The 16,544-nt window shown below is 27.0% G+C and overlaps 1 protein-coding gene across 1 annotated transcript; it reads left to right on the forward strand.

Moving 5' to 3' along the window:
• The first annotated feature begins 567 nt into the window (after positions 1-567).
• Positions 568-15,629, forward strand: LOC145970586 (aminopeptidase N-like). Its single transcript, XM_083097469.1, has 13 exons — positions 568-706; positions 838-1,327; positions 2,413-2,865; positions 4,716-4,896; positions 6,647-6,785; positions 7,654-7,735; positions 8,140-8,402; positions 8,785-9,065; positions 10,749-10,939; positions 11,143-11,481; positions 11,566-11,635; positions 12,630-12,740; positions 15,360-15,629. Exons 2-13 carry the CDS (start codon positions 861-863, stop codon positions 15,498-15,500), a joined length of 2,718 nt encoding a protein of 905 aa, XP_082953595.1. The 5' UTR covers positions 568-706; positions 838-860; the 3' UTR covers positions 15,501-15,629.
• The last annotated feature ends 915 nt before the right edge of the window (positions 15,630-16,544 follow it).

Below are 16,544 nucleotides of genomic sequence, written 5' to 3' on the forward strand. Positions count from 1 at the left end.
CTTAATCGATTTGACGGATTTCCTGTTGTTTTATTCATATATCCATATAAATTTGAAAGAGTGAACAAGAACCTAAAAAATAATAGTTATTCATTATATTCTCTTATATACAATACTGTAATATTATACTCTATCGTTAATAAGTTACATTTTTTCATTAACTTGCTCAAAAATTAACTTATCGATACACTCTCGTAATAATGTAGTATATAAAATTTCATTTGAATGTATATTGTAAATTATAAAAATTCTCAAATTTTTGGTAAAGAAATAAACTACTTTTAAATAGTATAAAAGAATTCAAATACATATATTTACAGATATTTTTGCATTCTACGTAACGGTAGCCTCTTTTGCTTTAGACCAACGCGAAATAGACGGTTCTGTCATCTTACGGCGCTCGATCGATAGCACGAATTTGGAGTGGGAAAAACGGCACCGTGCTTTGCTATTACATATCGTTTCTCGATCGAAACGTCTGTTAACGACTTCAGAAGTTGTGTGTTTACATATGACATACACATTTATTGTATATCGCCAAGTGTTGTTAGTCTTTGGAAGTTTCTCGAAATAATAAGAAATCATAAGTGCGCATATATATTTTTCATGTTACAATGATAGTGGATAAAACATTAATTTATTGCAGCTAATTATTGTAACGAAACATACACTTGCATGGCATTTGTGGTATATCTCATTATACAGAGTAAGTCATTCAAAATTAAGTTTATTTTTATATATTTGTCTTTATTCCTTCTTTTCCACTAAATCATGGTAGAGACAGTGCTGTGTTTAATTTGTCTGTTTGTACTTTCTAACAAAAATATAGTTTTACAGATATCTAAGATAAAAGTAGTATCATGTTTCTTAAACTATTGTTAAGTAGCAGTTTAACAATCATCGTCGCGGCGGCTCTTTTAACCGACGATCAGATAATTAAAATATCTCAAGAAGAGTTAAACAGGCACTCGAATAGTATATTACCGCAACAATATGATATCATCTTTACACATATCGAAAAAAATATTCTTGTCAGCAACTGCAGTATACATATAGACATTATAAATTCAACATCAAGCATATTATTGTATTTACACGTAAAAAATATTTGTCTAACTGTGTTTTATTATCCACATTATTCTATGAATAATATTGAAAAACCGATCATTTATCCATCGGTAAAATCTATGTATGACATTGAGAAAAACATTGTCAAATATGTATTCGCTAAAGATCTATTGATGGGATATTACATCATAAAATTAGTTTATAATATAACTGAAGATACAGGCCTAAAGAACTTTTATAAAAGAGATGAGCGACAGTGGTAAGTATAACTGTTAAAATGTTAAATATATAGTAATGTTTATGAACAAGCTCTGGTGCAGCATGTTATATCTATTTAAAAAGTATTTTCTAAGAAAAACACATTTATACATAGACATGTACGTACATATCTGAAATGTTTCCATTCTTAATTATATGTTTCTTAACATCTTTTAGTAAAAATTTTGCAATTTAATATTATCATTATTATTAAAATGAATGTAAGCTGCAAATAAAAATTAATTTAATTAAAGTAGTCAGCTATAATACATGTCTTACACAGCATTTTATTGTCAACATTCGAACGAAAAAAAAAATATTCCGGTAGAGTTTCTGAATTGTTTTCAAAATATAAGTATGATTTTGAAGGATTTATATTTTTATAAAACTTGCTTATATGAAATTTGAAATTTTGAACAAACACTTAAGTTTTACACTGTTTATTTTGACAATAACAAACATTAGGAAATTCGTTTCTAATATTGAAAAAACTTATAATTCAGAAGGAAAACATTTCCAGATATATGTTTATATGAATTCTTTTTATCTTTATGATCCATAAAAGTCATTATCAAAATTTAATCAGATCATGAACACTCACAACTTTCATAAAAACACTCTGCATATAATATATAAAATTAAATATACAAGCTATACTTATGCTGTTTCATGTATTTAAACGTGCATCTACACATACCCATACTATTTAGAAACAATACTAATTTCGCTAATAACTAAGACATATATACATATGTGTTTCATTTAATAAACTAAAATAAGCAGTTTCTTTAACTTGTATAAAATTATGTACGGAATCGTTGCTAATATATCAATTAAAATCAATTTAAAAAAGTTATTATTCTAATACTGTTTTATATTGAAATTTATTTTAATTTTATTAAATTTTCATGCTAAATATTAATTATAAATATTTATTTTGTACCTGTATATTCTAAAATAAACATTTTATGAATCTCGCACAACTAAAATATATGCAACTTTTATACAATTTCATTGAAACCACTTTTGCATAAAGTTTTTGAGGTGTTTTTTATTATTGTTAATTCATATTTCTAAATGTGATAGGTTGGCAACGTATGTTGATATTGGGATCCAACACATGGTTCCGTCTTTGCCCGAATCTTTAAGAACCATCATGCTCTATGAGAAGCCCATCTATGATATTATTGTAGAACATTATCAAAACTATACAGTTTTATCAAATGTACCGATACAAAAAATAGAAACGAATGATAAACACATGACGAAGACACATTTTAATACGCTTGTAAAGCCTATTTATTTTTTATTAATGAATAACCGAATTAATTTATCTCTTATGCCTGGTACAAATGAAAGTGTCAGAGTTAATATGTGGTGTAGAATGCACTGCGAATTTGCACACGAATTTGCTGAAAATATAACATCGTACTTGTTCGATAAATGGAAACGTTTGAATGAAACTTGGCAAATAAATCATGTTGCACTTCCGGATTTTCAAAACGAAAGCATCATAAATCTGGGCCTTATTCTTTACAGGTAACTATATAATTATAAAAAATTAATATATTTCGAAGATGAAAAAAAGGATAACAATTCTTGGTAACTAAAATTATTTACATATCTTTTCTCTATTTTTAAAATATTACTTGAATATATTTTAAAAAATAAGTAAAATTGTATGAAGCAATGAGACGAGAAACATATCTAATCGTTTATTATTAGTCCAGTTTATTATTTGTCCAGAAAGTTATTGCGATTTTTGTTGTTTAACATTTGGCGCTTTTTTTACGTTGTCTTTCTTTTGTATCTATGTTATATCAATTTAAAAGCGCACACTTCGCTCTACATTTTAATAAAAATAACTGTATTTTGATATTGGTTTGCGTTTTATTTAAACTATGAAATTAAGAATAAAAAAATAGCAAATTCCAGCGATTCTTTTACATGAATTCAAAATGAGTCGTAAAGCAGTTGAAGGCTCGCAATATTAACGATGCATTTGGTCTAGGAACCGCTAATGAATGTACAATGCAATGGTGGTTTCCGCAAATTTCAGTGGAGATGAGAGCCTTGAAGTTGAAAAGTTCTGGACGACTGCGATTATTGACAACGACCACTTGAAGGTGTTCGTTGAAACAGAGTCACGCACATCGATTCGAGAACTAAAACTTGGCGTAAACAAGTCAGCTGTTACTGATTACCTGGAACTAATTGGAAAAACAAAAAAGCTCGACAAATGGATGCCGCATCAATTGAGCGAAAATCAAAAGAATCGTCACTTTGAAGTGTGTTCTGCATTGATTTTGCGCAAACAAAATAATCCGTTTCTCGATCGCATTGTAACGTGCGATCAAAAATGGAACTTGTACGATAATCGTCGACGTTTTGCACGATGGTTAGACCATGATGGAGCGCCAAAACACTCTCCTAAATCAAAATTGTATTAAAAGAAGATTATAGTGACTATTTGGTAGTCGTCAGCCGAGATAATCCACTACAGCTTTTTAAATTCGGACGGAATTATCACGGCAGAGAGGTACTGTCAAGAAATTGGCAAAATGCATCAGGAACTGATACGTTTGCGTTCGGTGTTGGTCAACAGAAAAGTTCCAATTGTCCTACACGACAATGCTCGACTACACGCCGCACAACCGACGCTGCATTAATCAATTGAGCTATGAAGCTCCATGAAACTCTGTCTCACCCATCATATTCGCCGGTCTTCTCACCAACAGACTATCACTTCTTTAAACATTTCGACAATTTCTTGCAGGGAAAAATCTTTAACAATAAAACTACTGTCAAAAACGCCTTCGAAGAGTTTGTCGCTTCTAGAAATCTGAATTTTATGCTACAGGAATAAATAAATATTGTTTCTCGTTGGCAAAAATATTTAAATTTCAATAGTTCTCTTTTCAATTAATAAAATTCACTTGCTAAAATATGCGTACTTGAACTTGAAGGTTAAAAACCATAATAACTTTCTGGACAACCTATATCTTCAATGTACATCAACTTATATGAAGAATAATATTAAAATATATATATTTTATAATCTTAAAATTGAAAATTACAAATTAAAATATAAAATTGTAAATTAAATAATTATATTAAGGTATAAGAATAGGTATAAGTATTATATTAAGGTTTTCACTTTTATCGATCAAAATTTAAAAAAGTTGTATATATATATATATATATATATATATAGTGCGGTACTCGCTTCCAATATATTGCATTACTTCGTAATGAGCATTAATAAAAATATATAATTAATATGTTAATTTAATAGAATCATTTAATTATAAATTTGGAAATACAATATTTTTTATGTGTTATTATACAACAGAAATAAACATTATATAAAACATTTTTTTTATTTTCAGAGAAGCAGATATTATCTACAATGACAATGTAGATTGTTTTGCGACTAAAATCAAAATTGCCCGTTTCATGGCCCATAAAATAATACAGGAATGTTCTTATTATGAAAATCCACTTTGGCCGTTATCCTCTTTATTTAATGAGGCTATTGTCGCATTTCTTGGATTATATGTCACTAATCAGGTTATTTTAAGCATTCTTTAGCGCAAAACTTGCTCACTAGCAAACAATATGATGGATATATATGTATATATATATATATATATATATACACAATATGATGGATATATATATATATATATATATATATATGTATGTATATATATATGATAAATATTTACTTTTACACAGCCATCCCCAAATAACTCGATCTTGGCATATATTGTCAACGTCACTGCCCTGAATAACATCCAAAAAATTTTAGGCGTCGCTCGTTGTTTATTAAAAAGTTAAAAGTTAAAAGTTAAACAATAGAAGTTTTATAAGGTTCACAGAATTTTTGGACACTATGTACAATAATAAATCTTTCATATTGAAAGTTATAAAGGAATAAACATATTGAAAAACTTTTTAATAAACAACGAGCCTAAAACCTTTCGGATGTTACTCACAAGTAAACCTACAGAAGTGTCACTCACCGATTTGAATGAAACTTTGCACATTTGTAGAACTATAAAAAAATATTTGATACGTATTTTTTTTTAATCGGCCAAGGTTCGCTCAGAAGGGTTGAAACTATCCTTTAAATGTAAAGGGTGAATTTTATGCACCAGGTGGAATAAGTTAAATGTTTCAAGAAATTAAATACTTATAGCGGGTTTTTGTGATCAGCGATGTCGAAAACCTTGAGAAACACCAAAATTCAAATTTAACATTTTTTTACAATATTTCCTTACCCTACAGGGCCGAACAGAACACTTTTTTTATGTACCTGGAGGCCATATTGGATCGGCCATTTTGATTTCCACATTTTTAACATCAGATTCAGTTTCAGCGACCCAAAAACCCGCTATAAGTATTTAATTTCTTGAAACATTCAACTTATTCCACCTGATGCATAAAATCCACCCTTTACAGGGTGGTTTCAACCCTTCAGAGCGAACCTTGGCCGATAAAAAAAATACGTATCAAATATTTTTCATAGTTCTACAAATGTGTAAAGTTTCATTCAAATCGGTGTGAGTGACACTTCCGTAGGTTTACTTGTCGAGGGGTTGTTTCTACCCTTAAAATCGCTTCTCCGCAGATAAAAAAAAATACGTGTCTATTATTTTGCATAGTTTTACAAGTGTACAAAGTTTCATTAGAATCCGCGAGTGACAGTTGGGTACCTTTACTTGTCAGTGCAGTGACCTTGACAATATATGTCAAGGTCAAGTCATTTGGAGCTGTGTAAAGTTAAATATTTACCATTATAGAGTGTAATTTTTTTTATAAATCAGAATATTAAGCGAAGATTCTATTTACAAAGAAAAGTGAGTTTTTAAAAAATGCTAATTTTCAAGTAAATCTCCAACATACATAGATAATACAATTTAAAATATTTTTACATTTTTATGTTTCTTTTATTTTGTGTGTGTCAAAGTCACTATGTTACTTGTCCGACTTTAAATTATTATATAAAAAAAAAGAAAAATTATCATTTAAATTCCACATAATATATGTATACATATAGAAATTGTGTAATAAGATAATTTTGCTATATAATATATTTTAATAATTCTAAAAATATTAATTTTAAAGTTATATGTCGAGTAATCATTTTTGTTATTAATATATTATATTTTTAAATTATTTATTCTATATTTTAAGAGTATAAGAGTATAACAGATTTTTTTACATACACGTAGAAAGTAACAGCCCTAATGCATATTGCTATTGTGTGTTAAATCTAATATTAATTAAGTAAATACATTTAAACTATTTTCTATAGGCTCTTCCAAGTACCCGGATGATGGACTTGTTTGTGGTACAAATTCAACAAGAATCCCTTCATCTCGATACTGAGTATAATACATCACTTTATAATACATCATTCAACATTTCTTTTGAACATTACCGTTATATTAAAGGTATGATAATATAAATAAAAATTGATTATGAGTAAATTTTTGAAAATAAATGCTTAAAAAACAAATAGAATAACTGATAAAAATTTTAATTTTATATATAATCTCTTCATTATACACATGCACACATATATACATACATAATGAAGCTGTAGTATATAAAATTATATATAAAATATATTATATATACAGAATATTTCTTTTTAAGTGATACAGTCGATTATCTCGCGAACCGATGATTTTATTGAAAAATTTTTCGAACGAAAGTTGCATAACTTGAAGGGGTACACATGATGAAAATATGGACTTGACCTTGTCAAAGTCAGGTCAAGGTCATTAGTACTTTTTAGCATGAAAATCTCTATTTTTGTATTACATATTCTTGTAGATTACCTCGAGAGGTTTTCAAAACGCTATAATAATATATTTTTTCATTGAGTACTTTTCAAGTTATATCTTAATTTTACATAAGCTATAAAATATTTAGTAAAATATTCATTCTTCGATTATTTTACCTTAATACTTTTATGTACTAAATAATGAGACGAATCAATTGGTGTAAAGAAAAAACGTAGTGGTTTTTAAGAAAAAATATGTAATTTTCAATTGCAAATTAATGTGTTTAATATCAGTTTGCTTAAGAAAAGTATTAAAGTTGTCAAACTTTAACTTGTTATATCTTCTAAACCAATGTCGCCTCTCATTTACTTTTTTGCGCGGAATTACTCAGGACAACTTCCTCTATAACATATTCAAATGATGATAAAATCGGTGATGTGTAACGTTTTATGCACTTTTACCATAATTATGAATTATTATTTACTATAACTAATATCTTATTCATATTCTGATGTAAATTATATAATTATAGTATCCAGTGTATTGCGTACGTTACAACTCATGATTACTGAAGAGATATTTTGGCAGAGTATCCGTATATATGTAAAGGACAAGTAAGTAATACACTATACTACTATAATTACTATTTTTATTTAAATTAAATTAATTTTATTTTTATTTAAACTTATATCGTTTCTTCCATACTTTATTATCTTTATTATTACCATTTACAATTCTTTTTACCTTCAATGTCATTAAATATTCAAGATATATTTTCAAATTACATATACACTTATCTTTTAAAAGTAATTAAGTTTGGCCATTCCTCTTAAATTATAATTTAAACTGTAGCATCAAATATATATTAACAATTTTATATTGTAATAATTATATATATATAAATATACATATATATAAATATATATATATATATATATATATATATATATATATATATTTGCTTATAATACCTTTCGTTAACACATCAATAAATTTTGCATAAATTTTATAACTTTAGCAAGCCAACTTTTAACTATTTTGATGAAATTATGAAGAACCTGTCGTCCATTCAAATGTCTAGAGGCAATTTACTTCGTATAAGTCAGCTAATTAATTCTTTAACAAAACAAAAATATTGTCCTGTAGTGAAAATAGTACGAGATTATAATTATTCTTTCGGAGGGATGAAATTAACGATTTACGATACAAATTTAAATAAGACGTATGATTACGTATCTAAGAAGTGGAGTACCTTTGTGATATGTAATATAAAACAAACTGGTAAGTTTGCAATAAATTTATTACATTTTATAGTGTTTATCATACATACACATTGGAGAGAAAGATTTACATTATTAAAAATATTATTCATTATATTATGTATTATATACAGTACATTTATTATACATTACATATACATACATACATACGTACAATTATTAGAAATATTCAATTTTCATGCAAAATGATTTTATACCTAATATAATATATAATTTGAATGTCCATTTATGTTCACTTTATGATACATTTTTGATCTCTGTTAATGTACAAAAGTATAAGTACAAAAGTATAAACAGATACTTGTACTGATAAACCCTTTGAAAGAATTATATATATATATATATATATATATATATATATATACAATTTATTTATTTTACAGAATATTGTCGAGTCAATTACGATATCGAGACTTGGCGAAGAATTGCAAGTTATGTAAATTCTAAAGATTATAGGAGAATACATGTTTTGAGTCGTGCCCAAATTATCGACGACGCTTTCCACTTAATGATAACAAACCAACTTAATTCCACTGTATTCTGGAATATTACGAAATATCTATCACGAGAAACAGACTACGTGGCATGGTATCCTATGTTCAAAGTTTTAGAATATCTGTCCAATATCTTTCTATTTCAGGAACCAATATATTTTAATATCAAGGTAATAACACATATTATAAACAATGTCAATAGTGATGTCTTAAACATACTAAAAACATGTTATTGCACATATTATTAGGAGTACAAATTAGTTCGGTCCGTTTTCAAAAGATGGCTCTGGCTGTTATGGATGTTTCATAGTGACAGCTGATTTCGGTGGTTTCAGAGAGGTTAGACATCTGTCAATAATATTCAGTTTATATCGCTTTGAGTTTCATACAAAAACCCTGTTTTTTACTGTGTTGAATATGTCAAATTTTGTGTTAACTAAGCAGCATTTGTGGGAGGTTTTAGTTTTCTGCTTTAATTGGAAGAAAAGTGCAGCTGAAGCGCATCGAATGCTTGTAGAAGTTTATGGTGACAATGCTCCAACTGATAAATCATGTAGGGAATGGTTTCGACGTTTCAAGAATGGTGATTTCAGCGTTGAAGACAAGCCTCGCTCTGGTCAGCCAAAAAAATTCGAAGACAAAGAATTGGAGGCACAACCTGGCGATTCCATTACGGGCGATCGGTATAGGCTACAATTGATTCGTTTGAGCCGTGCATTACGAGAAAAACGGCCGGAATACGAGCAAAGACATGACAAAGTTATTCTTCTGCATGATAACGCTCGGCCTCATGTCGCAAAAGTCGTAAAAAATTATTTGGAAACGCTCAAGTGGGATATTTTACCGCACCCGCCGTATTCGCCGGACATTGCTCCTTCTGATTACTGGTTGTTCCGACGGATGCAGCACGATTTGGCAGGTCACCGGTTCACTTCTTTCGCAGAAATCGAAAATTGGCTTCTAACTTGGATCGCCTCAAAAGATGAGACATTTTTTCGAGATGGAATTCGAAAATTGCCTGAGAGGTGGGAAAAAGTAGTAGCCAGCGATGGACAATACTTTGATTAATTTGTTCATTCGTTTGTTCTGAAATAAATGCATTTTTGACCACAAAAAAACGGACCGAACTAATTTGTACTCCCAATAATATTGTGTGCATTTATAACAATAATTATTAAGTGCTTTCCAAAAAGACACATACAATAAAATACATGTAGCTAGAAAAAATTTAATATACATATTTTGGATGAAAGATAAGTATATTTGTAAATTAATATTCGAGTAGTGTATGTACTAATAGTATAAGAAATTGGAGAGGAAAAGGGAGAAAAATTTGAAAATTGTTATCATTTTTAATCACAGCATGATATTTATAATGACGATTTAAATATCATTAATTTTGAGATAGAAAGTTAGTAGGAAACATATATATTAATTATCTATGTGTTTAATACTCAAACAGTTAATAAGTTATTAAATTATGTTATAGATATAATGTCTACATTTATGTCTACATGTCTACAATATATGCATGTATGCACTTCTGTATGTTTATTTTGTGATATGAACATGTGTTAAGCATGTGTGAATGTGCACGCAAGAAAAATTCAAATTTGCGTATAAATACGTATATATAAGTATAGCTATATAATAGATATCTTTATAAAAAGAATTCAGAGTTGTTTACAAAGACAGAATGTTCTTAATATATAAACTTTCTTAATATATAAAATACAATTGCGCAAGATATCTTTCTATATAGTAAAATATAATGCAAGAATCGAAAAATATAAAATTTATATCAAGTAACAATATAAATACATATAAATATATATATATATTTATATATTTAGGAGAAAATGCTAAACTTACTATACAATTTGCTTGATAAACTTGAATACGATGAAGTTTCTAATGAACACGATCTTACAAAGAGTTTAAGAATGGAGGCTGCGAAATGGGCATGTAATCTTGATGGTCGCAGATGCATAAGAGCAGCCCAGCATAATTTAAATCGACATCTCGCAGATCCCGAAAAGAACACGTAATTTTTCTTATATATTCTCGGTTATTTTAATTTAATTGTTTTGTAGATACATGTGCAATGTTTATTACATTATTTGCTCAAAATTTAAATTTATTAGATTATGTTATAAAATTATAATTTCTTAAATTATTTGATCAAAATGTAAGATTAATATGTGCAAAACTTTTAAATTAGAATTTGTTTTTTGTTAAATCTCGTAGGCTTTTGCCATGGTGGAAAGAATGGACATACTGTCAAGGTTTAAAAGTATTGTACTATTCTCTTAGCAATGAAGATTCTCCTTGGTGGGGAGTATATCGTCTGGGAAAAGAAAAATTTAAAACTAAATTTTTAAAATATCTGTCTTGCCCTGAAGATTCACAATTTATCAAAGACTATTTAAATCTAATAGAATTTAATAGTGCAACATCGATTAAGTTTTTAAAAGATTTTTCCGATCACGATTATATTAACTATTTTCTTTTTACTATCGCGAGGCACGCGAGGAATCCTGTAGTACTCGACTTCATATTAGAAAACCTTGAGAATATAAAACCTAAGTAATACAATTTTCACTATAAATATATATCTATCATTCAACAATTTATGTGTGTATCAATACATTTATTGTTTTACTGTTACAGACAAGTCAGCGTGCATGCAACATTTGCTGTAATTATTAATCATGTGTATTCTACGAATCAACTCAAAGAGGTAAAAATTGCATGTGCTTATATACAGGGTGTCCCATTTAAGTTGATAATGCGAAATATCTCAAAAACGAAGCGTTGAAGAAAGAAATGTTTTAAACAAAAGTTAATTGACTTCAAGGGGGCCATAAGATGGTGTCATTGGTTTGACCTTGAAAAATCGTTTGAAGGTCACGTGAAGGTCACATTCAATTTTTTAAACAGAACCCTCTATTTTTTATTACTTACTCTTGTAGCTCATCTCGAGAGCTTTCCAAAACACTGTAATAAAGTATTTCTTTATTGAGTACTTTTTGAGTTATAAGGCTTGAAATCATTTCTTAATTTTACATAAACCGTAAAATATCTTGTAAAATATTCATTTTTCGATTATTTTACCTTAATACTTTTATGTACAAAATAATGAGAGGAATCAATTGATGTAAAGAAAACACATAGTTGTTTCAAAGAAAAAATATGTCATTTGTAATTAACAATTACATATTTTTTCTTAAAAATAACTATGTGTTTTCTTTACACCTATTGATTCCTCTCATTATTTTGTATATAAAAGTATTAAAGTAACATAATCGAAAAATGAATATTTTACTAGATATTTTATGGTTTATGTAAAATTAAGAAATTATTTCAAGCCTCATAACTCGAAAAGTACTCAATGAAGAAATACTTTATTAAAGTGTTTTGGAAAGCTCTCGAGATAAGCTATAAGAATACATAATAAAAAATAGGGGGTTCCATTTAAAAAATTAAAGGTAACCTTCATGTGACATTTTTGCTTATTACTTAATAATTATTGCGAATTTTGTAAAATGGTAGAGGACTTTTCTTCTTAGTTTGATCCAATCTATCATCACTTTTCGTTTGGTCCCTCACAAATCGGACACCCTGTATATATATATATATATATATATATATATATATATATATATAATGAATAATGCGACATCAATTTATCATTAAATATTGTTGTTCAATATCATCAAAATAATCTGTTTTAGATAAACGACTTCCTAACAGATTTATTTATTACTTTATTACAAGATGAAATAGGTTTCTATAAGCAGATAACATGGTTATCACATATGGAAGGAAAAGATGTGGAAGTAAAGGTACATTTTATGAATACCATTATACTAATATATATTTCGTTTTTAATCGTTAATATTTTTTGTTTTCATACAGAATATATTAATTTAGTCACAGTATCTCAAAGCGACAAGCAAAAATTAATGTTATGTAATTTCTTCTATAAAATAACTATATTCTTATTTCTAATTTTCAAAAATATACTGTTTTTAAAATACTTCTAAAAACAAAAAAAATAGAGAATATTTTTTGTACCCTAAAAATTGGGCTATTTTCAAACCACCGAAACTCGTCGAAAAATCATCGTAGATAAAAAATTAGAAAAGCAAGCTTGAAAGTTTTGAAGCTTGAAGTTTCAACTTTAATGCGCAGTTGGTGGTTTTTAAAATTTTTTTTATGTACCTTATTTTGCGTTTTAAAAAAGAACACACTGTTTAATTCCTTAAAATTATGTATTTTTAACACGCAACTTAACTCTTGATTTAAAAGGGGCCGTGGAGCTGGGACAATTGTGTCAGAAATAAAGTAAAATACTCTTTGCTAATAAACTCTGTTACGATACTTTATTGGAAAACGAAGCGACCCGACACTCGCGTGATTACAGTGTAATGACGAGTGCACGAGGATAAAGAGATGCGCATACCGGGGAAGATCGACAAAAGAAAAAAGTCTTTAACTGAGAATCTATTAGATGTCGCCGCGGGATTCGCCACATAAGACGATATAACATAAAAAAAAAAGTTTCTCGAGAAATTCACCTCAAGTTCTATAAATTACATTTTCCCTGCGAAAAGCTTTTTTAACAACTTTCCTCCGACTTTTCTTGACCGAGTAATATAAATAATAAGTACGATTTTGAAAATAAACCAGCATTTTTCAGATATGATGTTGATACTCGGCGAAAAATGGTCGTAGACAAAAAATAAAGAAAGCATTATGAAGCTTGAAATTTCATCTTTAACGCGCTATCGTTAGCTTTTTTAATTTTTTATCTTCCTTGTTCTATGCTTTAAAAGAAGACATTGTTTTGTTTATTAAAATTATGTATTTTTGACACTCTGCAGTTCTATAAAAAATACTGGTTTATTTTCAACATTGTATTACTCGGTCAAAAAAATCGTAGGAAAATTTAAAGAAAAGCGTTTCAGGCAAAATGTTGTAGTTTATGAAATTTTAGTTGAATTTTTCGAGAAAAATTTTTTTATCAAGTTTCGATGTGTTAAAAATATATAATTTTAAGGAACTAAACAATGTGTTCTTTTTTAAAGCGCAGGATAAGAAAGGATAAGAAAAAAATTTTTAAAATCACCAACTGTACGTTAAAGTTGAAGCTTCAAGCTTCAAAATACATTTTCTATTTTTTGTCTACGATAATTTTTCGACGAATTTCAGCGGTTTAAAAATAGCTCAATTTTTAGGGTACAAAAAGTGTTCCCTATTTTTTTTAGTAGTGTATTATAATTTTTAGTGAATAAGAGAGTGAGAAAGAACATGGGAGCAAGCGGAAGCAAAAGAGAAAGAGAATTTCTTTGCTTGGAAATTTTAGTTATCTTAATAAAAATGGATTTGTATAAAATTTAAAAAGAAATTTATAGCTTTGAGATGTTAAATAGCTCTTAGTTAAATAAATTTTAATATTTTTTTAATATGATTGAGAGAGTTATTAGGTAATGTGATTAGCATACTCTAATATTACATGAGTCATTTGTTAAACTAAAACTGTAATAATGATAGATTAACACAACAATTAATACAAAAAATGGCCTGCTAGATATAACAATTATAATATTATAATATAATGATATTTTCTCTGTGATAGCCATAGCTCTTATAAATTTCTAATTTTATATTTAAAATCGCTAATTCTGAATTCTGTGAATTTTTATTTGTCAAAAGTTACTTACAAAATATTACTTATAAACATTCTTTGCAGACATAAGGATTGTTAAGTAAAATATGGTGCAACACTATGCACATAATGTAATAGAACGTAGTATAATAGGAGTATGATTTCATTTTCGTTTCAGCAACTTCGTCTCGATATTTTTTCATCTACGCTTTTTTATAGGGATTAGGGATTATTTATTTTAATAAAAATCTTAAGTTCAGATTTAGTTCGTTATTTAGTATCGCATCGAGGAAAGAAATGTATTCCATATACAACGATTTATTTTGAAAGAAAAATTAATTTTCTCTGAAACTGAGACACTATCATCCGCATTTCGCTTTCTCTTACTAGTTTGAAAAATTTAAATTTATATTTCACATTTAGAGCTTTACTAATTTCTTAAAATTTATATCACTTTATTCAATAGCCGACAAATTTTTTACAAAGATACGAAACCTGCATAGAAAACGACATATATTGATTTAAAATGTTTACAAACTTATAAACCCGTCTTTTCTTCGGGGTAACTAAAATTTTGATTCTGAGAAGAGAATGTAATTTTCATAATTTATAATTATTATTATTTATTCCAATTATATTTAAGATTATTATTATAAATAAAATATTCAAGATATATATATATATATATATATATATATATATATATATATACGAGATAATATTTAATATAATATTTATTGATAATTGATAGTTGCTATTCACTAATAATTAATATCGATATAATCTGTTTTAGACAAGCCGATTGAGTAGAATTAACGAATCTGTCGAAAGAAGTAAGCAATTGATTTTAGATATTCAAAGCAAGATACAAATACGCTTTTTAGAAATCAAAAGTCAACAGGATTACTTTCAGAATTTTGTAAAATATCATTAATACCCGTATAATGAAAGTAACAATTATGACGCGAATACATCTATATATCTTTCTTATAAATAGCTTTTTATAATGTTTATAGTTATCGATTTATTATTTATGCTTATGTGCATTAATAATATATAATTAAATGCATTTACAAGGATTTATTTTATCCTGCAATTCATATTTGCACTAATGTTTTTATATCCTTATTAACATGAAGTAATGCAAAGTGTAAATTATATTTATAATTATAAAATATAAATAATTATAATTAAATTATGTTATATTATAATTAAATAAAATATAAATTATATTCATAATTATAATATATAAATAATTATAATTAAATTATGTTATATTATAATTAAATTATGTTGTATTATATGAATAATTCTAATTATATTAAATGAGAAAGTATCTGCAATATATTTAACAATATATTATTAATGTACTAAAAATGTATTATCTAATTTAAATTGTATTCTGATTTATTTATTAAATTGTATTTGATTTGTTCTATATTTGTAACTTTATTTGTTAATATTTATTAATTTTATTATCTTGAATCAAATTTTTATTATAAGTATAATATAAGTATAATAATACATATTAATATTTAAATAACATCTAAAATTAAACATTTATAAAACATGTTATAATTCTTTAATATATATATATATATATATATATATATTTATATATATATATATAGATATATATATACAGGGTGAGTCAAAAGTATTTTTTAAAAATTTGTGAGCGTGTTCCTGGATAAAAAGGAAGAACAAATGTTCATATGAGCATATGGTCGCAAATGCTTTGTTGTCGAGATAATGGACATAAATCAGCAGTATCAAATAATGCTTTATTTGAACGTTTACAATTTTGTTATTGTTGTTTATAAGAGATAAAAAAAGCAAAAAAAAACAAAAAGAAACAAAAAAAACAAAAAAAAACAAACAACAATTGATTCCTCTCATTATTTTGTACATAAAAGTATTAAGGTAAGATAATCGAAAAATGAATATTTTACTAGATATTTTATGGTTTCAAGCCTTC

The sequence above is a fragment of the Camponotus vicinus genome, unplaced genomic scaffold (genome assembly GCF_025532165.1).
Source record: "Camponotus vicinus isolate PSW18456_S1 unplaced genomic scaffold, iyCamVici1.0 SCAF_4, whole genome shotgun sequence".
Taxonomy (NCBI): domain Eukaryota; kingdom Metazoa; phylum Arthropoda; class Insecta; order Hymenoptera; family Formicidae; genus Camponotus; species Camponotus vicinus.

What these genes read in the sequence shown, in the direction of transcription:
- LOC145970586 (XM_083097469.1), top strand. Translation starts at nt 861, where the DNA reads ATGTTTCTTAAACTATTGTTAAGTAGCAGTTTAACAATCATCGTCGCG. An exon ending in GATTATATGTCACTAATCAG is followed by an intron (nt 4,897 to 6,646) that starts GTTATTTTAAGC and finishes TATTTTCTATAG; the next exon opens with GCTCTTCCAAGTACCCGGAT. An exon ending in CGTATATATGTAAAGGACAA is followed by an intron (nt 7,736 to 8,139) that starts GTAAGTAATACA and finishes TTATAACTTTAG; the next exon opens with CAAGCCAACTTTTAACTATT.